At 51.7% G+C, this 23161-nt stretch overlaps 1 protein-coding gene across 1 annotated transcript in view; it reads right to left on the bottom strand.

Moving 5' to 3' along the window:
* Nucleotides 1–21266, bottom strand: part of LOC134343514 (uncharacterized) — a 60444-nt gene extending 39178 nt beyond the window's left edge. Inside the window, exons 1-2 of the mRNA XM_063042246.1 lie at nucleotides 21049–21266; nucleotides 8303–8602 (exon numbers count right to left, since the gene is read on the bottom strand). Of these exons, the coding sequence (XP_062898316.1) occupies nucleotides 8303–8602; nucleotides 21049–21106 (358 nt within the window). The 5' untranslated portion in view covers nucleotides 21107–21266. The remainder of the gene's footprint in view (nucleotides 1–8302; nucleotides 8603–21048) is intronic.
* Between the last annotated feature and the right edge of the window lie 1895 nt (nucleotides 21267–23161).

Here is a 23161-nt window from a genome sequence, read left to right on the forward strand (position 1 = left end):
GAGAGAGACAGAGTATGTGAGAGATGGAAATAGATAGATAGAGTGAGAGAGTAACAGAGTATGTGAGAGATGGAAATAGATAGATAGAGTGAGAGAGAGACGGAGTAGGTGAGAGATTGAGGTAGATACAGAGAGAGAGAGACAGAGAGAGACAGAGTACATCAGAGATGGAGATAGATAGAGAGAGAGAGAGAGTATGTGAGAGATGGAGATAGAGAGACAGAGTACGTGAGAGACGGAGATAGATAGATAGAGAGAGAGAGATAGTACGTGAGAGATTGAGATAGATAGAGAGAGAGAGACAGAGAACGTGAGAGATGGTGATAGATAGAGAAAGAGAGAGAGAGACAGAGTACGTGAGACATGGAGATAGATAGATAGAGAGAGACAGAGTATGTGAGAGATGGAGATAGATAGATAGATAGAGAGAGAGAGAGAGTACGTGAGAGATGGAGATAGATAGATAGAGAGAGAGAGAGACAGTACATGAGAGGTGGAGATAGATCGATAGAGAGAGAGAGTGAGAGTACGTGAGAGATGGAGATAGATAGAGATGGAGAGAGAAAGAGAGAGACAGAATACGTGAAAGATGGAGATAGATAGATAGAGAGAGAGACAGAGTACGTGAGAGATGGAGATAGATAGATAGAGAGAGAGAGAGAGAGACAGAGTACGTGAGAGATGGAGATAGAAAGAGAGAGAGAGAGACAGAGTACGTGAGAGATGGAGATAGATAGATAGAGAGAGAGACAGAGTATGTGAGAGATGGAGATAGATAGATAGAGTGAGAGAGAGACAGAGTATGTGAGAGATGGAGATAGATAGATAGAGAGAGAGAGTATGTGAGAGATGGAGATAGATAGATAGATAGATAGAGAGAGAGAGAGAGAGACAGAGTATGTGAGAGATGGAGATAGATAGATAGATAGATAGAGAGAGAGAGAGAGACAGAGTACGTGAGAGGTGGAGATAGATAAATAGAGAGAGAGAGAGAGAGAGACAGAGCGACAGACAGACAGAGTTCGTGAGAGGTGGAGATAGAATGGAGATAGATAGATAGAGAGAGAGGGAGAGAGTTCCTTTCTAGTGCGTGTGTCTGTGTGAGTATGCTTGTGTAAAGGTTTGTGTGAATGTGTATGTGTGTGTGTCTCTCTGTCTTTCTGTGTCGGTTTGTGTGTATGTTTCTGTGCATCTGCGTGTATTTGTGTGGGTTTGTGCATTTGTGTGTAACTGTGTATATTAGTATGTGTTTGTGTGTGTGTGTTGGTGTGTGTGAGTTTTCGCATGTGGGTTTATGTGTGTGTGTGGGGGGTTTCTTTGTGTGTTCACCGAGCCACACAAATTCTCATGCAATCCATCTCAAACACACACACATGTACAGTTCAGGTGTCTCTCTCGCTCACACACACCCACACACACACAAATCCTGTAAGTTTGTGTGTTTGTGTTTGTGTGTCTGTGAATGTGTGCGTTTGTGTATGTGTCAGTGTGTATGTATTTCTGCTTGTGGGTTTGTGAGTGTGTGTGTGATTGTGTCAATTTGTGCGTATGTCTGGATGCGTGTATGTGTGTGTGGGAGGGGTGTTTTGTGTTTGTGGGTTTGTGTGTGGGGTGGTGTGTGTGTGTGTGTGTGTGTGTGTGTGTGGTGGGGGATGTATGTGGTGAGACTGTATGCCTGTCTATATAAGAGCATGTGATTGCCTGTGTGTAACTATCCCTTTTCCACAGTCTGTGCATGTTTGTTCTGCTTGCATATACATTGAGTGGCTTGTACCTCCTTTGTTTAATAAAGTGGCCATTAAGTGTATGTTCATAGTCTTTTATTGCTGTCATTTCAATGTTTGATGTGTTGTGCATTCAGAGATGCTCCTCTGCACACCACTGTGGTAACGTGTGGTTATTTGAGTTACTGTCACCTTCCTGTCAGCTTGAACCAGTCTGGCCATTCTCCTCTGACCTCTCTCATTAACAGGGTGTTATTGCTCACAGAACTGCCACTCACTGCATGATTTTTTGCACCATTCTCTGTAAACTCTTGAGGCTGTTGTGTGAGAAAATGCAGGAGATCAGTGGTTTCTGAGTCACATCCAGCACCAACAATCACTCCACGGTGAAAGTCACTGAGGTCACAGTTCTTGCCCATTCTGATGATTGGTCTGAACATCCTGACCATGAATATGAGAACTTTATTCCTTGGAATGTAGGTGACTGACGGGAGATTTGATAGCGGTATACAATATTATGAGGGGTATACAAGCAGGCTGTTTCCACTGAGGCAGACTGAGATAGAACTAGAGGTCATGGATTAAAGGTGAAAGTTGAAAAGTTGAAGGGGAACATGAGGGGAAACCTCTTCACTCAGAGGGTGGCAACAATGTGGAAAAAGCTGCCAGCACAAGTGGTGCATGTGAACTCCATTTCAATGTTTAAGAGAAGTTTGGATAGGTACATGGATGGTGGGGGTCTGGAGGACACAGCCCTGATGCAGTTCGATGGGAGTAGGCAGTTTAAATGGTTTAGCATAGACTAGATGGGCCAAAGAGCCTGTTCTTGTGTTGTACTTTTCTATCACTCTATGTCGGCATGCTTTTATGCATTGAGTTGTTGCCACATAATTGGTTGATTAGATATTTGCAGTTCCCTAGTACAGTGGCCAAGTACTGTGTGTGTTAGGAGAATTTTTCTGTGCAATCCTCCTTCCCTTTCTCCCACGGTCCATTGCTGAGTTGCTCACTCCCAGAGTGCAGGCTTCAGACAGTGGATGGGTGACCACCAGGAGAAGTAAAGGGAGTAGACAGTCAGCGCAGGGTTCCCCCGTGGCCATTTCCCCTCAGTAACAAGTACACCCTGTGGATACTGCGGGGGGTGGGGGGAGTAGACAGTCAGTGGAGGGTTCCCCCGTGGCCATTTCCCCTCAGTAACAAGTACACCCTGTGGATACCGTGGGGGGTGGGGGGAGTAGACAGTCAGTGGAGGGTTCCCCCGTGGCCATTTCCCCTCAGTAACAAGTACACCCTGTGGATACCGTGGGGGGTGGGGGGAGTAGACAGTCAGCGCAGGGTTCCCCCGTGGCCATTTCCCCTCAGTAACAAGTACACCCTGTGGATACCGCGGGGGGTGGGGGGAGTAGACAGTCAGCGGAGGGTTCCCCCGTGGCCATTTCCCCTCAGTAACAAGTACACCCTGTGGATACCGCGGGGGGTGGGGGGAGTAGACAGTCAGCGGAGGGTTCCCCCGTGGCCATTTCCCCTCAGTAACAAGTACACCCTGTGGATACCGCGGGGGGTGGGGGGAGTAGACAGTCAGTGGAGGGTACCCCCGTGGCCATTTCCCCTCAGTAACAAGTACACCCTGTGGATACCACGGGGGGGGGGGTAGTGGTGGAGTGTTGGGGAGTAGACCATCAGTGCAGGGTTCCAGCAGCACTGTGGCTGGCTAAGGTTCAGCAGGAAAGGGTTATGTCAGATAGAGTGCTACTGATGGGACACTCGATAGTTAAGGGGATGGACAGGAGATTCTGTGGCCTCAAAGGAAAAGCCAGTGTGGTGTGTTGCCTCCCAGATGCTAGGGGGAGACCTATCTCAGAGCAGCTGCAAAAGACTCTCAAGGAGGGTGAGCAGCCAGAGGTCATGGTTCACGTTGGCATCAATGAGACAGGTAGAAAGGGGGACGAGGTCCTGTACGGTGAGTATCGGGAATTGGAGTGAGCCTGAAGAGCACGATCCCGAAGGCACTAATCACTGGATTATTCCCAATACTACGCCCGAGTCAGGGCAGGAATAGGATGATGGTGCAGATGAATGGGTGGCTGAGGAAGTGGTGCGGGGGGGTGGCTGGGTTTCAGATTTCTGGATCATTGGGATCTCTTCTGGGGAAGGTATGACCTGTTACACCTGAACACGAGGTTTGCTCGAGCTGCATGGGATACAGGCTAATTTGACAGGGCGATGGGAACCGGAGTGATCGGGTGATAGAGCTGAGGAGAGGGCTGTTGGTTTACGGTGGGTAGTGAGACTGTGAGGAAGGACAGGTAGATGACAGGGCAAAATTACAGTCTGTGGGATGAGTTGAAGTGTAACATGGGGGCAAAATCAAAAAGGGTGAAGAATACAGGAAATGGCAGACAAACTGTTTGTCTTCACTGTGGAAGACACTAGCAGTGCGTCAGAGGTCTGCGTGTCAGGTGCAGAAAGGGGTGCAGTTGCTGAAAGGGTTAAAGGTAGAGACGTCACCTGGACCGGATGATCTACATCCCAGTGTTCTGAAAGAGGTAGCTGAAGAGATTAGTAAAGATCACTAAATTTTGCAACAGTTCCTGAGGACTGGAAAATTACAAGTGTCATTCCACTTTTTAAGAAGGAAGGGAGGTAGAAGGAAGGAAATTATCAGCAAGTAGCCTAACTTCAGTGGTTGGGAAGATGCTGGAGTCCATTATTAAGGATGAGGTCTCAGGGTACTCCGAGGCCCATGATAAAATAGACCACAGTCAGCATGATTTCCACAAATCACTTGGAATTCTCTGAAGAAATAACAAGCAGAATAGACAAAGGAGAGGTAGTGGATTTTCAGGCCTTTGACAAGGTGCTGCACATGAGGCTGTTGAACAAGTTAAGAGCCCATGGTATTTCAGGAAAGATATTAACATTAATACAGCAGTGGCTGATTGGCAGGAGACAAAGAGTGGGAATAAAGGGAGCCTCTTCTGGTTGGCTGCCGGCCGGTGACTAGTGGTGTTCTGCAGAGGTTGGTATTGGGACCACTTCTTTTCGCATTATATGTTAATGGTTTGGAAGACGGAAGTGATGGCTTTGTGACTAAGTTTGCAGAGGATACAAAGATAGGTGGAGGGGCAGGTAGTTTTAAGGAAGCAGTGAGTCTGCAGAAGGATAGACAGATTGGAAGAATAGGAAAAGAAATGGCTGATGGAATATAGTGTCGGGAAGTGTCTCATCATACATTTTGGTAGAAGGAATAAAGGCAAAGACTGTTTTCTAAATGGGGAGAAAATACAAAAATTAGATGTGTAAAGGGACTTGTGCGCACACACACACACACACACAAACAAACATCTAGTGAGCGGCAGTTCTGTGGGTGAAAACAACTTGTTAATGAAAGAGGTCAGAGGAGAATGGCCAGACTGGTTCAAACTGACAGGAAGGTGACAGTATTGAACTGAACTGAATTGAATTGACTTTATTACTTACATCCTTCATGTACATGAGGAGTAAAAATCTTTACATTACGTCTCCGTTTAAATGTGCAATGTGCAGTTTATGGTAATTTATAATAAATATTATATACAACAGGACAGTCAATATAACATAGAAATACAATTGCATCAGCATGAGTTAATCAGTTTGAAGGCCTGGTGGAAGAAGCTGTCCTGGAGCCTGTTGATCCTGGCTTTTATGCTGCGGTACCGTTTCCCGGATGGTAGCAGCTGGAACAGTTTGTGGTTGGGGTGACTCTGGTCCCCATTGATCCTTGGGGCCCTTTTTACACACCTGTCTTTGTAAATGTCCTGAATAGTGGGAAGTTCACAACCACAGATGTGCTGGGCTGTACACACCACTCTCTGCAGAGTCCTGCGATTGAGGGAAGTACAGTCTCCATACCAGGCAGTGATGCAGCCAGTTAGGATGCTCTCAATTGTGCCCTTGTAGAAACTAACCACACATTACAACACACATCAAAGTTGCTGGTGAACGCAGCAGGCCGGGCAGCATCTCCAGGAAGAGGTACAGTCGACGTTTCGGGCCGAGACCCTTCGTCAGGACTAACTGAAGGAAGAGCTAGTAAGAGATTTGAAAGTGGGAGGGGAGGGGGAGATCCAAAATGATAGGAGAAGACAGGAGGGGGAGGGATGGAGCCAAGAGCTGGACAGGTGATTGGCAAAAGGGATATGAGAGGATCACGGGACAGGAGGTCCAGGGAGAAGGAAAAGGGGGAGGGGGGAAAATCCCAGAGGATGGGCAAGGGGTATAGTCAGAGGGACAGAGGGAGAAAAAGCAGAGAGAGAGAAAGAATGTGTGTATATAAATAAATAACAGATGGGGTACAGGGGGAGGTGGGGCATTAGCAGAAATTAGAGAAGTCGATGTTCATGCCATCAGGTTGGAGGCTACCCAGATGGAATATAAGGTGTTGTTCCTCCAACCTGAGTGTGGCTTCATCTTTACAGTAGAAGAGGCCGTGGATAGACATGTCAGAATGGGAATGGGATGTGGAATTAAAATGTGTGGCCACTGGGAGATCCTGCTTTCTCTGGCAGACAGAGCGTAGGTGTTCAGCGAAACGATCTCCCAGTCTGCATCGGGTCTCACCAATATACAGAAGGCCACATCGGGAGCACCGGACGCAGTATATCACCCCAGCCAACTCATAGGTGAAGTGTTTCCTCACCTGGAAGGACTGTTCGGGGCCCTGAATGGTGGTAAGGGAGGAAGTGTAAGGGCATGTGTAGCACTTGCTCTGCTGACAAGGATAAGTGCCAGGAGGGAGATCAGTGGGGAGGGATGGCGGGGACGAATGGACAAGGGAGTTGTGTAGGGAGCGATCCCTGCGGAAAGCAGAGAGCAGGGGAGGGAGAGATGTGCTTAGTGGTGGGATCCCGTTGGAGGTGGTGGAAGTTACGGAGGATAATATGTTGGACCCGGAGGCTGGTGGGGTGGTAGGTGAGGACCACGGGAACCCTATTCTTAGTGGGGTGATGGGAGGATGGAGTGAGAGCAGATGTGTGTGAAATGGGGGAGATGCATTTGACAGCAGAGTTGATGGTGGAGGAAGGGAAGCCCCTTTCTTTAAAAAAGGACATCTCCCTCGTCCTGGAATGAAAAGCCTCATCCTGAGAGCAGATGTGGCGGAGACGGAGGAATTGTGAGAAGGGGATGGCATTTTTGAAAGAGACAGGGTGAGAAGAGGAATAGTCCAGATAGCTGTGAGAGTCAGTAGGCTTATAGTAGACATCAGTAGATAAGCTGTCTCCAAAGATTGAGACAGAAAGATCTAGAAAGGGGAGGGAGGTGTCGGAAATGGACCAGGTAAGCTTGAAGGCAGGGTGAAAGTTGGAGGCAAAGTTAATGAAGTCAACGAGCTCAGCATGCATGCAGGAAGCAGCACCAATGTAGTCGTCAATGTAGCAAAGGAGAAGTGGGGGACAGATACCAGAATAGGCACGGATAATAGATTGTTCCACAAAGCCAACAAAAAGGCTGGCATAGCTGGGACCCATACGGGTGCCCATAGCTACACCTTTAGTTTGGAGGAAGTGGGAGGAGCCAAAAGAGAAATTATTAAGAGTAAGGACTAATTCCGCTAGATGGAGCAGAGTGGTGGTAGAGGGGAACTGATTTGGTCTGGAATCCAAAAAGAAGCGGAGAGCTTTGAGACCTTCCTGATGGGGAATGGAAGTATATAGGGACTGATATGTCTATTAATCTGAAATGTCTATTAATCTGATATGTCTGATAAGTCTATCCACGGCCTCCTCTACTGTAAAGATGAAGCCACACTCAGGTTGGAGGAACAACACCTTATATTCTGTCTGGGTAGCCTCCAACCTGATGGCATGAACATTGATTTCTCTAACTTCCGCTAATGCCCCACCTCCCCCTCGTACCCCATCCGTTATTTATTTATATACACATATTCTTTCTCTCTTTCTCCTTTTTCTCCCTCTGTCCCTTTGACTATACCCCTTGCCTATCCTCTGAGTTTTCCCCCCCTCGCCCTTTTCCTTCTCCCCGGACCTCCTGTCCCATGATCCTCTCATATCCCTTTTGCCAATCACCTGTCCAGCTCTTGGCTCCATCCCTCCCCCTCCTGTCTTCTATCATTTTGGATCTCCCCCTCCCCCCCCAACTTTCAAATCTCTTACTAGCTCTTCCTTCAGTTGGTCCTGACGAAGGGTCTCGGCCCGAAACATCGACTGTACCTCTTCCTAGAGATGCTGCCTGGCCTGCTGCGTTCACCAGCAACTTTGATGTGTGTTGCTTGAATTTCCAGCATCTGCAGAATTCCTGGTGCACACATTACAACAGTGGTGTACAGAAGGACAGCTCTGAATGCACAACACAGCGAATGCTGAAGTGGATGGGCTACAGCAGCAGATCGCAGACATACAGTCAGTAGCCTAGCTCCTTTATTAGGTAGCTCCTGTACATCGTTGTGCGAGAGTGTCTGTGCACATGTGAGTGTGTGTGTGTACATCGCTGCATGTGCACAGTATGTATGGGACCTCTACCATGTTCGGGACAAGGCAGGGGTCACTGGGGAGAAAGGGTTAACACCAGAAGACTCCTACCTGCTTTCGTCACGATAGTGTCCACAAAGCCACAGGTCGGGGCCACATCGATGGACATCTGCTCTTTGGGTGTCGTCTTGGTGGAACACCTGTACAGGGTGTTGCTGGGGTCCGGAGACACAGTCAGCAACATGCCACCGAAGGTCACATTGTGCCTTTTGTTGTTGGACAGCAGCGTTTCACCTTGGTACCACTCAAACTTTTCGAAGCTCCTTTTCTTTTCGCAGCGTATCTCCAGGCTGCAGGGGCTGTTCTGGGGGCTGACTCTCTCAACTGTGAGGATGACCTTTCCAGCAGTACCTGGGGGGTGGGGGAGATGGCAGGAGGTGCTCAGAGTCCAGGCAAACTCCTGACTACAGCATGAAGCAGTTACGGCTAGCTCGGGAGACACTAGGGACAGCTGTGGGAGGGTGTCTCTGGGCTGTGGAAGGGGATTCAGTGGGTGGGGAGAGTCAGTGATGGGGAGAGTCAGTGATGGGGAGAGTGTCTGTGGGGAGAGTCGGTGATGGGGAGAGTGTCCTTGGGGAGAATTTGTGATGGGGGAGAGTGTCCATGGGGAGAGTCGGTGATGAGGAGACTGTCTGTGACTGTGGGAGGGGATTCAGTGAGTGGGGAGTGTCAGTGATGGAGAGAGTGTCCATGGGGAGAGTGTCTGTGGGGAGAGTCAGTGATGGGGGAGAGTCGGTGATGGGGAGAGTGTCCGTGGGGAGAATTTGTGATGGGGGAGAGTGTCCATGGGGAGAGTCGGTGATGAGGAGACTGTCTGTGACTGTGGGAGGGGATTCAATGAGTGGGGAGTGTCAGTGATGGAGAGAGTGTCCATGGGGAGAGTTGGTGATGGGGAGAGTGTCTGTGGGGAGAGTCAGTGATGGGGGAGAGTCGGTGATGGGGAGAGTGTCCGTGGGGAGAATTGTGATGGGGGAGAGTGTCCATGGGGAGAGTCGGTGATGAGGAGACTGTCTGTGACTGTGGGAGGGGATTCAGTGAGTGGGGAGTGTCAGTGATGGAGAGAGTGTCCATGGGGAGAGTTGGTGATGGGGAGAGTGTCTGTGGGGAGAGTCAGTGATGGGGGAGAGTCGGTGATGGGGAGAGTGTCCGTGGGGAGAATTTGTGATGGGGGAGAGTGTCCATGGGGAGAGTCGGTGATGAGGAGACTGTCTGTGACTGTGGGAGGGGATTCAGTGAGTGGGGAGTGTCAGTGATGGAGAGAGTGTCCATGGGGAGAGTTGGTGATGGGGAGAGTGTCTGTGGGCTGTGGAAGGGGATTCAGTGAGTGGGGAGTGTCAGTGATGGGGACAGTGTTTATGGGGAGAGTCAGTGATGGGGAGACTGTCTGTAGGGAGAGTCAGTGATGGGGAGAGTGTCTGTGGGGAGAATCTGTGATGGGGGAGAGTGTCCATGGGGAGAGTCGATGATGAGGAGACTGTCTGTGACTGTGGGAGGGGATTCAGAGGGTGGGGAGTGTCAGTGCTGGGGACAGTGTCCGTGGGGACAGTCAGTGATGGGGAGAGTGTCCGTGGGGAGAGTCAGTGATGGGTTGCGTGTCTGTGGGGAGAGTCGGTGATGGGGAGAGAGTGTGGGGAGAGTCAGTGATGGGGGAGAGTGTCCGTGGGGAGAGTTGGTGTTGGGGAGAGTGTCTGTGGGGTGTGGGAGGGGATTAAGAGGGTGGGGAGAGTCAGTGCTGGGGAGAGTATCTGTGACTGTGGGTGGGGAGAGTCGGTGATGGGGAGAGTGTCCGTGGCGAGAGTCGGTGATGGGGAGACTGTCCGCGGGGAGAGTCGGTGATGGGGAGAGTGTTCGTGGAGAGAGTCGGTGATGGGGGGGCAGTTTCTGTTGGGAGAGTCAGTGATGGGGGGGGAGTTACTGTGGGGGGAGTCAGTGATGGGGAGAGTGTCCGTGGGGTGTGGGAGGGGATTCAGTGGGTGGGGAGAGTCGGTGATGGGGACAGTGTCCGTGGGGAGAGTTAGTGTTGGGGAGAGTGTCCGTGGGGGGTGGATGGGGTTTCAGTGGGTGGGGAGAGTAGGTGGTGGGGGAGAGTGTCCGTGGGGAGAGTCCGTGATGGGGGGGGGAGTTTCTGTGGGGAGAGTCAGTGATGGGAGGGAGTTTCTGTGGGGGACTCAGTGATGGGGAGAGTGTCCGTGGGGTGTGGATGGGGATTCAGTGGGTGGGGAGAGTCGGTGATGGGGAGAGTGTCCGTGGGGAGAGTCGCTGATGGGGAGAGTGTCCAGGGGAAAAAGGTGATGGGGAGAGTGTCCGTGGGGTGTGGATGGGGATTCAGTGGGTGGGGAGAGTCGGTGATGGGGAGAGTGTCCGTGGGGAGAGTCGGTGATGGGGAGAGTGTTCATGGGGAGAGTCGGTGATGGGGGGGGGAGTTTCTGTCGGGAGAGTCAGTGATGGGGGGAGTCAGTAATGGGGAGAGTGTCCGTGGGGTGTGGGAGGAGATTCAGTGGGTGGGGAGAGTCAGTGTTGGGGAGAGTATCCGTGGGGGGTGGATGGGGATTCAGTGGGTGGGGAGAGTCGGTGATGGAGAGAGTGTCCGTGACTGTGGGTGGGGAGAGTCGGTGATGGGGAGAGTGTCCATGGCGAGAGTCGATGGGGAGAGTGTCCGTGGGGAGAGTCGGTGATGGGGAGAGTGTCCATGGGGAGAGTCGGTGATAGGGGGGTAGTTTCTGTGGGGAGAGTCAGTGTTGGGGAGAGTGTCCGTGGGCTGTGAGAGAGGATTCAGTGGGTGGGGAGAGTCAGTGATGGGGACAGTGTCCGTGGGGAGAGTCAGTGTTGGGGAGAGTGTCCATGGGGGATGGATGGGGATTCAGTGGGTGGGGAGAGTCGGTGATGGGGTGGAGTTTCTGTGGGAAGAGTCAGTAATGGGGGGAGTTTCTGTGCGGGGAGTCAGTGATGGGGAGAGTGTCTGTGGGGAGAGTCAGTGATGGGGAGAGTGTCTGTGGGGAGAGTCGGTGATGGAGAGTGTGTCTGTGGGGAGAGTGTCCGTGGGGTGTGTGAGGGAATTCAGGGGGTGGGGAGAATCAGTGATGGGGAGAGTGTCCGTGGGGAGAGTCGGTGATGGGGAGAGTGTCTGTGGGGAGAGTCGGTGATGGAGAGTGTGTCTGTGGGGAGAGTGTCCGTGGGGTGTGTGAGGGAATTCAGGGGGTGGGGAGAATCAGTGATGGGGAGAGTGTCCGTGGGGTGTGGATGTTGATTCAGTGGGTGGGGAGAGTCAGTGATATGGGGAGAGTGTCCGTGGGGAGAGTCGGTGATGGGGAGAGTGTCTGTGGGGAGAGTCGGTGATGGAGAGTGTGTCTGTGGGGAGAGTGTCCGTGGGGTGTGTGAGGGAATTCAGGGGGTGGGGAGAATCAGTGATGGGGAGAGTGTCCGTGGGGTGTGGATGGGGATTCAGTGGGTGGGGAGAGTCAGTGATATGGGGAGAGTGTCTGTGAATGTGGGAGGGGATTCAGTGGGTGCGGAGAGTCAGTGATGGGAAAGTGTCTGTGGGGAGAGTCAGTGATGGGGAGAGTGTCCGTGGGGTGTGGATGGGGATTCAGTGGGTGGGGAGAGTCAGTGATGGGGAGAGTGTCCGTGGGGAGAGTCAGTGATGGGGACAGTGTCTGTGGGGAGAGTCAGTGATGGAGAGTGTGTCTGTGGGGAGAGTGTCCGTGGGGTGTGTGAGGGAATTCAGGGGGTGGGGAGAATCAGTGATGGGGAGAGTGTCCGTGGGGTGTGGATGGGGATTCAGTGGGTGGGGAGAGTCAGTGATATGGGGAGAGTGTCTGTGAATGTGGGAGGGGATTCAGTGGGTGGGGAGAGTCAGTGATGGGAAAGTGTCTGTGGGGAGAGTCAGTGATGGGGGGGAGTTTCTGTGCGGGGAGTCAGTGATGGGGAGAGTGTCCGTGGGGTGTGGAAGGGGATTCAGTGGGTGGGGAGAGTCAGTGATGGGGAGAGTGTCCGTGGGGAGAGTCAGTGATGGGGACAGTGTCTGTGGGGAGAGTCAGTGATGGAGAGTGTGTCTGTGGGGAGAGTGTCCGTGGGGTGTGTGAGGGAATTCAGGGGGTGGGGAGAATCAGTGATGGGGAGAGTGTCCGTGGGGTGTGGATGGGGATTCAGTGGGTGGGGAGAGTCAGTGATATGGGGAGAGTGTCTGTGAATGTGGGAGGGGATTCAGTGGGTGGGGAGAGTCAGTGATGGGAAAGTGTCTGTGGGGAGAGTCAGTGATGGGGGGGAGTTTCTGTGCGGGGAGTCAGTGATGGGGAGAGTGTCGCTAGCTGTGGGAGCGGGTGTAATTGAGTGATAGTGAAGAATGTCTATTGGCATACAGGAAACATTCCATGAGTGAGGTGTCTGACTAATTTATTTATGGGGAAGTTCTACTGCTGAGTTGCTTTTTTAATCACTGGTACGTGACATGAGCGTTTCCAAAAATGCTGACTTCACAATCGAAACTCAAAATGAGAACTTCCATTCACATCTCTTTCAGCCCGATGCTCTCCGTCTCCCTCTCTGCCCTCCCCACTCCCTCCCTCTGCCCTCTCTTACTGTCTCCCTCTTTCACACTCACTCCCTTTCACTCTCTCACACTCTCTCTCCCTCCCTCTCACATTCTCTCTTTCCCTCATGTATTCTCCGTCCCTCCCTGTGCCCTCTCACACTTACTCTCTCTGTCCTTTCTCACACATGTTCTCACTCCATCTATCTCTCACATTCTCACGCCGTTTCACAAACCTCTCTCTGCTCTCTGTCCTTCAGTCCGACAATCCCTCTCTGCTCTCCCTCGTTCTCTCTCACAACTCCTCTCACACTCTCTCTCTTCCTCCTTCCCTGTGCCATCTCACACTGTCAGTCTCTGTCCTTTCTCACAAACTCTCACACTCTCTCTCCCTAACATTCTCTCACACTCTCTCTCTGGCCTCTCTCACACTCCATCACTCACTCTGTCACACTCCCTCTCTCACACTCCATCACGCTCACTCGCTCACATTTCATTGCACTCACTCTCTCATTATCAATAACATTCACTCTCTCACACTCCATCGCACTCACTCTATCACACTTAATCTTACACTCTCTCTCTCGCTTCTCTCACACTTCATCGCACTCACTCTCACACTCACTCACTCACACGTTCTCTCTCTCTGCCCCGTGGCATGCTCTCCCTGTCTCAGTCACAGGAATGACTGTGATGAGATGTATACAGAGAGTCTGTGCTGACAGGAAATGTTGGTTTTGTGCAGAGACATTGTTATCCACAGGGAGTACAGGGAAAAGTCAGACATCTGAAGTGTTAACCGTCCCTGTACCCAGCAGATGCTTCCTGACCGATGTGCATATTTCACACCTGCAGTCTGAATGCCTCTGAGCCTCCGATGCTGCCTCGTGCCCTCACGTTTCTCCCACAGTTCCCACTCCTGCTGTCTCCTCCCCAGATTTACCCTGGTCGTGCTAAATCTCCTCCACACACTTCTCCTGGTTTCCCTCCCACTCCCTGTGTTAAATCTGCTCCCTCAGAATAGAGGGATGTCACTTTAGAATAGAGGGAGATTTCCTTCACGAGACAGTTGTGAATCTATGGAATTCATTACCACAGACTCTGTGGAAGCCAAATCATCGAGTAGATGTAAAGCAGAAGTTGATAGGTTTTGATTCGTCAGGTGTCAAAGGTAACAAGGAGAAGGCAGAAGAATTAGGTCAAGAGGGAAATTAAATCAGCCATGATGGAATGGCAGAGCAAACTCAATGGGCTAATTCTGCTCTTTCAGTTTTGTGCTTTTGCTCGTTTTTTCTTCTTGCTCTTTCTGCGATTTGTATTTTTGCACGCTGGGTGTTGGATGGTTTTCTTTGAATGGTTTACTTTGTTTCATGGCTGTCTGTGGGGAAGACGAATCTCAGGGTTTTATACTACAGACACATTTTGATAGTAAATGTACGTCAAATTTCTAATTCTGTTCATGGAGTACAACTCTGGATTCTACCCCGGAGCCTGGAAACATGGGCTGTGGGCAGCAGCCAAGACTATCCAGTCCATTGTGGAGAACGCTAGTTCCATTTCAGACAATCGGGAATGCCTCACTGTTGTGGACAAATCACCACTGACAAATATTTTACAGATTTCTTTTCAGATGAGAGAGAAGGGAAATGATTTGATGTCACTTCTCAGAGTCACTGGTGAAGCAGATGCTGGAGGAGAAACCAGCCGGTGTGGCTGCAGACAGGACACAGAGAGTTCGATTATAGAGAGCTGCTGGGAACCCATCAAGAGTACGGCAGGATCTGCCGTTCAGGCACAATGGTTCACAGTCTCTGCTGAGCTGGATGCGAGTCCAGGTTCCTGTGCTCAGTGGCCAAGTGGACAGTGGGAGCATGTGGGGAGGTGAGAAGGGGTACATAGACAGGGCAAGTACATGGATAAGGACAGGGTAGATGGGAAATGATGTGGAAAAATGAGAAAGGCACACTCTGTAAGGTAAGGTAGTGAGGGAGCAACCCATTGTGTCTGTGGGAATCCTGAGAGACTGCCACAATATGCGAGAGGCAGAACTGAGGGAGCACCACACTGAGGGAGAGACAGTAATGAGGGAGTACCACACTGAGGGAGAGGCAGATCTGAGGGAGTACAATGCTGAGGGTGAGGCAGTAATGAGGGAGCTCCACACTGAGGGAGAGGCAGTACTGAGGGAGCACAATGCTAAGGGAGAGGCAGTAATGAGGGAGTACCACACTGAGGGAGAGGCAGAACTGAGGGAGCTTCACACTGAGGGAGAGGCAGTACTAAGGGAGCTCCACACTGAGGGAGAGGCAGTACTGAGGGAGCACAATGCTAAGGGAGAGGCAATAATGAGGGAGCTCCACACTGAGGGAGAGGCAGATCTGAGGGAGCACCACACTGAAGGAGCATTACACTGGGAGCTCCACAGTGCTGGAGGAACAATACTGAGGGAGCACCACATGGAGGAAGAGGCAGTACTGAGGGAGCATTACACTGAAGGAGAGGCAGTACTGAGAGAGCACTTCACTGAGGGAGAGTCAGAACTGAGGGAGCTTCACACTGAGGGAGAGGCAGAACTGAGGGAGCTTCACACTGAGGGAGAGGCAGTACTGAGGGAACTCCACACTGAGAGAGCACCACACTGAGGGAGAGGCAGTTCTGAGGGAGTACAATGCTGAGGGTGAGGCAGTAATGAGGGACTTCCACACTGAGGGAGAGGCAGTACTGAGGGAGATTCACACTGAGGGAGCACCATACTGAGGGAGCTTTACACTGAGGGAGGAGCATTAGTGAGGGAGCACCAGAATGACAGAGAGGCAAATCTGATGGAGCACCACACTGAGGGAGAGGCAGAACTGAGGGAGCTTCACACTGAGGGAGCACCACACTGAAGGAAAGGCAGTACTGAGGGAGCACCACACTGAGGGAGCATTACACTGGGAGCTCCACAGTGCTGGAGGAACAATACTGAGGGAGTACCACATGGAGGGAGAGGCAGTACTGAGGGAGCATTACACTGAGGTAGAGGCAGTACTGAGAGAGCACTTCACTGAGGGAGAGGCAGAACTGGGAGAGTATCACACGGAGGGAGAGGCAGTACTGAGGGAGCTCCACACTGAGGGAGAGGCAGTACTAAGGGAGCACAATGCTAAGGGAGAGGCAGAACTGAGGGAGCACCACACTGAGGGAGAGGCGGTACTGAGGGAGCACCACACTGAGGGAACATTACACTGGGAGTTCCACAGTGCCAGAGGAACAATACTGAGGGAGCACCACATGGAGGAAGAGGCAGTACTGAGAGAGCATTACACTGAGGGACAGGTAGTACTGAAGGAGCATCACACTGAGGGAGAGGCAGTACTGAGGGGGCTCCACACTGAGGGAGAGGCAGAACTGAGGGAGCACCACACTGAGGGAGAGGCGGTACTGAGGGAGCACCACACTGAAGGAACATTACACTGGGAGTTCCACAGTGCCAGAGGAACAATACTGAGGGAGCACCACATGGAGGAAGAGGCAGTGCTGAGAGAGCATTACACTGAGGGACAGGTAGTACTGAAGGAGCATCACACTGAGGGAGAGGTAGTACTGAGAGAACTCCACACTGAGGGAGCACCACACTGAGGGAGCACCACACTGAGGGAGCATTACACTGGGAGTTCCACAGTGCTGGAGGAACAATACTGAGGGAGCACCACATGGAGGGAGAGGCAGTACTGAGGGAGCACAATGCTAAGGGAGAGGCAGTAATGAGGGAGCTCCACACTGAGGGAGAGGCAGTACTGAGGGAGCACCACACTGAGGGAGCATTACACTGGGAGCTCCACAGTGCTGGAGGAACAATACTGAGGGAGTACCACATGGAGGGAGAGGCAGTACTGAGAGAACATTACACTGAGGTAGAGGCAGTACTGAGAGAGCACTTCACTGAGGGAGAGGCAGAACTGGGAGAGTATCACACTGAGGGAGAGGTAGTACTGAGGGAGCTCCAAGGAACATCTGGTGAAACTTCTGAACTGCCTTCTTCACTGCCGATGCTACTGTGTGATGCAGAATCTCCGGAGGGGAAGGACCCGCGTCCTCGGCTTTGCTTGTTGCTCGGCGGCCGGGGCGGGGTCGAAGTGCTCAGCAGAGATGGTGCTCGGTGCTCAGTGTTGGAGGGCTGGTTGGAGGCTCGAAGTTTTCGGACGGACTCAGAGTTGGCTGTGGTCGGGTGCTTCCAATGCATCATCGGTTGTCGGCACCTGGAGTTTATGGCGGGGAGAGTTTCTCCCTTTTGCCACCTGCTAACGGGACTATCGGGAGTCTATTGGAACCTTGAGACTTTTTTTTACCGTGCCCATGGTCTGCTCTTATTACCAAATTATGGTATTGCTTTGTACTGCTGTAAATTTATGTTATAATTATGTGGTCTTGTCAGTGTTAGTCTTTGGTTTGTCCTGTTTTTTTTGTGATATCACTCTGGAGGAACATTTTATCATTTCTTAATGCATGCATTTCTAAATGACAATAAACGAGGACTGAGTGTCCTCATAATCTAATTGTCCAATCGAGCCTGTACTCTGCCTCTCCAAGAGCAGTGCAGCCAGTCCCACTGCATGTCCCATGCCCACAGCCAGTCCCACTGCATGTCCCGTGCCCACAGCCAGTCCCATTGCGTGTCCCATGCCCGCAGCCAGTCCCACTGCATGTCCCATGCCCACAGCCAGTCCCATTGCGTGTCCCATGCCCGCTGCCAGTCCCACTGCATGTCCCGTGCCCGCAGCCAGTCCCACTGCATGTCCCATGCCCACAGCCAGTCCCATTGCGTGTCCCATGCCCGCTGCCAGTCCCACTGCATGTCCCGTGCCCGCAGCCAGTCCCACTGCATGTCCCGTGCCCGCTGCCAGTCCCACTGCATGTCCTGTGCCTGCTGCCAGTCCCACTGCATGTCCCGTGCCCACTGCCCTGCCGACTCTCTCTCTTTGCAGATGTTTAACCCGACCTGCTTTGAACTCTACAGAAAGTAGCCAGAAAAGGGCCAGTAACATCATGAAGGATTCCACCAAGCCTGCTCATGGACTGTTTGTCCCACTCCCTTCAGGGAGGAGGCTATGTAGCATCCACACCAGGACCACCAGACTCAAAAATCCTATCCCCAAACACCCACTAACCCAGCCCTCCAGACTCCCACCACCACTACTTTACACTTGTGTACTGGAAATGACGTAAAGAATCCTGAATTGTTATATCCGTATCAGCCTGACTACATGTTCTTACACACACAGCGACTCTGTCTCACTCTCTCGGCTTCAGAAAAGTCCACACACCTAATGCTTTCCAACTGAAAGAAAACACTGCTCTGAAGAACTTCCCTGCTGGCTTTAAAGTTATACATTTGAATATTTGATATTTCCTCCCTGGGGAAAATGGACTCTGTCCATCTACTCTGTCTATGCCTCTCAAATATTTTATAAACCTCTAACAGGTCTGCCCTCAGTCTCCAGCACTCCAGAAAAAACCATCAAAGTTTGTCCAACCTTTCCACATCGCTGGTACTCTCCAATCTGGGCAACGCCCTGGTGAACCCGTTCTGCACTCTCTCCGAAGCCTCTCCATGGTGTGGAGACCAGAAATGCATACAATACTCAAATCAAAGCTGCACCATGACTTCACAACCTTTCGTTCAGTGCCTCAACAAATGAAGGCAAGTCATAAACACAAGAGAGTCTTCAGATGCTGGAAATGCAGAGCAACACACACAAAATGCTGCAAGAACTTAGCAGGTCAGGCAGCGTCTGCGGAGGGGAATAAAACAGTCGACGTTTCGGGCTGCGACCCTTCAACAGGACTGGCAAGGAAAGAGGCAGAAGGCAGAATAAGAAGGTGAGGGAGGGGGGGAGTACAAGCTGGCAGGTGACAGGTGAGACCAGGTGAGGGGGAAGGTGGGTGGGTGGGGGAGCGGGGATGAAGTGAGAAGCTGGAGGGGATGGCAGAAGAGATAAAGGTCTGAAGAAGAAGGAATCTGATAGGAGAGCAGTGTGGGCCACAGGAGAAAGGGAAGGGGGAGAGGCTCCAGAGGGATGTGATGGGCAGGTGAAAAGAAGGGAAGGTGTGAGAGGGAATGGAAAAGGAGAGAAGGAGTGTGGGGAGAAATTACCAGAAGCTGGAGAAATTGATCTTCATGCCATCAGCTTGAAGGCTACCTAGACAGACTATGTCATGTTGCTCCTCCAACATGAAAGTGGCCTCAAGGTGGCAGTAGAGGAAACCATGGGTGGACATGTCATAAATGAATGCAAGAATTCTGTCGGTCTTCTTTGCCACACCCTGTCTGCGAGTGTTGACACTTTCAGGGAGATCTGTCTGTTCATCAGTGCTCCCAAGGGTCTTCCCCCTTCTGCTTGATCTTCCGAAGCACGCCTGTCCAGACTAAACTCCACCATGTATTGAATGGCCCATGAACCCAAAACAATCCTTTTTCACACTTATAACATAAGCTAATTTATTACGCCTGCACAGTACTGCTGCCACAAGACAACAACTTTCAGGACTAGCGTCAGTGAGAATGAACCAAAATTCTGATACCCTACCCACATTTCCAACTGGTTCCTCGCAAACACTGCCTCACTATCACTAACTCCAACAATCTTTCTGTGTCATCTGCATAACTGCTTCTCACATGCCGGAAACGAGTTCCATTTTAGCCCATAAGACATAGAAGTAGTGTTAGGCCAGTCGGGCCATCGAGTCTCCATCATGGCTGATTTATTATCCCTCTCAGCCTCATTCTCCTGCCTTCCCCCTGCAATCTTTGATGCCATGACCAATCAATAACCTATCAACCTCTGCTTTAAATATACCCAATGACTTGGCCTCCGCTGCTGTCTGTGGCAATGAATTCGCCGCCCTCTGACTGAGAGAATCCCTCCTCATCTCTGTTCTAATGGATGTCCCTCTGAGGCTGTCCCCTCAGGTCTAGACTGCTCCACCAAAGGAAACATCCTCTCGACATCCACTCTATCTATATTCGATAGGTTGCAATGAGATCGCCCCACTCCAATTCTTCTAAACTCCAGCAAACACTGGCCCCGAGCCATTAGATGCTGCTCAATTAACCCTTTCATTCTCAGAACCATTCTCACAAACCTCCTCTGGACCCTCTCCAATGCCAGCACATTTTTTCTTAGATAATATTCCAATTGTTCCACCTGCTAGTCTCCATCTTCCTGAGGTCTGCCACTGTCATCCTGACGGTTCACCACACCTCCTGTGAACCCAAGTTGAAAGAAAACCCTGCTCAACGGACCTCAAAGGAGAGGACAGAGCCTTACTCAGCCTGGCCCATCACCTCAGATGGGCCTGAGCACCTCGACATCACTTGGCAGCCACTGACACCCACGCCCCAGAGCAGCGAAGGGCTTCAGATAACGGTTCACTCTCTCCACCTGCACCCTCACCTCCTCAGCGAGCTGAGAATGAGATGGACTTACCAAGTGTGGGAAGGGGTGTGGTGGGTGGGGATGAGAAAGCTGGCCAGGGTGCAGTATGAGAAGGCTTGGTGGAGAGATATATCCGGGAAGAGAGAAGTAAACAAGGACAAAACTGGGTAATGTACTCTGGCGAGGATGGTCATTAGGGAGCCGGGGTATCCAAGAATGAGCTGGCACATGGAGCATTGTCCCCACCCCAGAGAGACGGAAAACATAGAGAAACAGACATCATATGTCCAAGCCGTTCTCCTTCCACATCAGTACACCCCTCAGAAGCACCACTCTCTCTTATCTAAAGACCCAGTACACTTGGCCCTTCCCTCTCCTGACTTCCCTCCTCATGTTCCGACTTTCAGCTTTCTCTCTCTACCCTTGTTCCATCTCTCAGTCCCTCTTTCCTGGCTTCCCACACCTCCTCTCCCTCTCTCTTTCTCCACCTCTCAGTCCCTCTTTCCTTCCTTCCCATACCTTCTCTCCCTCTCTCTTTCTCCATCTTTCCTTCCTTCCCACACTTCCTCTCCCTCTCTCTAAACCAAATAAAGCCGCTCTCTCTCACTCTGTATCAGTTTGTCCTCTGCCTCGTTCCTTCCATCACCTTCTCTCGCTCTTTCCCTCGCTCTCATTCTCCCTCCCCTATCTCGTTCAAGTTTGTTGTCATTTGACTGTACATATACACTACCAAATTAAAAACTTTCCCTCGGACCACAAAACATCGTTCCTTCCCTCTCTCGTGTCTCCCATGTCCTCGCTTCCTTTTATCCCTCGCTGTCTCCCTCCATCCCTCCCACTGCCTCACTTACCAGTCCACACGGAGAGTAAGATGACGACTCCCAGGGCATTCTTCACCACTGGACCCATCGCTTCTTGGCTGTGTGAGCCCCCAGGAGAGCGGGTAGCTAACTGTGACTGTTGTGTGTGGTCAGAGATCGTGAACTGCGAGAGAGAGAGGCAGGGAGGTTTACAGCGGTCAAGAAACCGCAAGAATCAAGACTTCCTGACCCAGCAAGTACACAGCCAAAATAAAAGCCACGGACACCCAGCCCAGGGCTGCACAGAGAGGCGCTAGGGTGGGGGAGGGAGGGAGGTAATAATAGAAGGAGAGGAAGAGGGAGGGGAGGAGAGGCAGAGGGATAGAGAGGTGGAGAGATGGGAAGAGAGAGTGGGGGAAAGAGAAGTGGGTGAGAGAGTGGAGAGAGGAAAGGGGAAGAAGGAGAGAGAGGCAGGGAGTGAGTAGATGAGAGAGAGGCAAGAGGGGGTATAGATGAGGAGAAAGAGGTGGGAATGGGATGATGAGAAGGGGAGGGAGAAACGGCGGGAGAGAGTGAAGGGAAGGAGTAAGCTGGGGTGGAAATGCAGCAGCAGGGTGGGTGGGTGAGCAGTGGAGAAGTGGGGGAGAGAGGGGATACAGAGAGGGAGGTTGAATGAGCAGGTAGAGAGGGTAAAGTGCAGAAGAGTTGAGTGGAGAGGGTGGAGAGAGAGGGAGTGTGGGAGATAGTGGGGAGGAGAGAGAGAGGGAGTGTGGGAGATAGTGGGATGGAGGAGAGAGAAAGAGAGGGAGTGTGGGAAATAGTGGGATGGAGGAGAGAGGGTGTGTGGCAGATAGTGGGATGGAGAGAGAGAGGGTGTGAGAGAGATAGTGGGGAGGAAAGAAAGAGGGAATGTGGAGATCGTGGGATGGAGAGAGAGGAAGTATGGGAGATAGTGGGGGGAGAGAGAGACAGGGTGTGTGAGATAGTGGAAGGAGAGAGAGGGAGTGTGGGAGAGAGAGCTGTTGAGAAAGAGAGAGGGTAAATTGGGAGAGTGGGTGGAGGGGAGAGGTTGGAGATGGAGGGTATATGTGGAGGGTAAGGAAGGGGAACATTAGGAATGGGGCTGAGATGAGGCAACAGATGTGAGAATGTAGAGTGTGGTGGGGAGAATGAGGGGGCAGGAGGGAGAAGAGTGAAGTGTGGCTGAAGAGGAGTGCTGCTAAAGCGGGAATGGAGAAAGGGAGGGAGTTAGAGAGGTTGGGTGGTGGGGTAGGGGGTTGAGGGAGAGAGGGAGGAGGCGTGGCAAGAGTGGGAGTAGTGAGAGCAGGAGTAGGGTGATGAAGAAGTGGAGGGCTGAGGGAGAGAGGGAAAGAGGATGGGTAAAGGGTGCAGAGGGGATTGGGTAAGGATGGGAGGGGGGATCAGAGTGCACGGAGGTGAAACAGAGGGAGAAGCGGGGCAAGTGGGGAGAGGAGTAAGCATTGAAGAGAAGGGAGAATGGGGGGCAGTGAAGGGGTTGTAATGGGGAGGAGGGGAAGGGCAAGGGAGACTGTGAAGAAAGAGAGAGATGGTTATGATGGAGGGCAGAGGAGTTAGAAGTGGTGGATAAGGTTAGAGGAGGAGGAAGGTAAGGAAGGGGAGATGGATGGGATCGAGGGGGTAAATAGAGAACAAGGTACAGTGAGAGAGAGGAGGGGAGGGAGGGGGTAATAGAGAGAGACAAGGTACAGTGTGAGGGGGAGGGGAGGGAGTGGGTAATAGAGAGAGACAAGGTATAGTGAGGGAGGGGAGGGGAGGGAGGGGGTAACAGAGAGAGAGAAGGTACAGTCAGAGGGGGAGGGGAGGGAGGGGGTAATAGAGAGAGACAATGCATAGTGAATGAGGGGAGGGGAGGGAGGGGCTAATAGAGAGAGAGAAGGCACAGTCAGAGAGGGGAGGGGAGGGAGGGGGTAATAGAGAGACAAGGTACAGTCAGAGAGGGGAGGGGAGGGAGGGGGTAATAGAGAGAGACAAGGTACAGTGAGAGAGGGGAGGGGAGGAAGGGAGTAATAGAGAGAGACAAGGTACAGTGAGAGAGGGGAGGGGAGGGTGGGGGTAATAGAGAGAGACAAGGTACAGTGAGAGAGGGGAGGGGAGGAAGGGGGTAATAGAGAGAGACAAGGTA

This window comes from Mobula hypostoma, chromosome 3 (assembly GCF_963921235.1).
Source record: "Mobula hypostoma chromosome 3, sMobHyp1.1, whole genome shotgun sequence".
In the NCBI taxonomy this organism is placed as follows: domain Eukaryota; kingdom Metazoa; phylum Chordata; class Chondrichthyes; order Myliobatiformes; family Myliobatidae; genus Mobula; species Mobula hypostoma.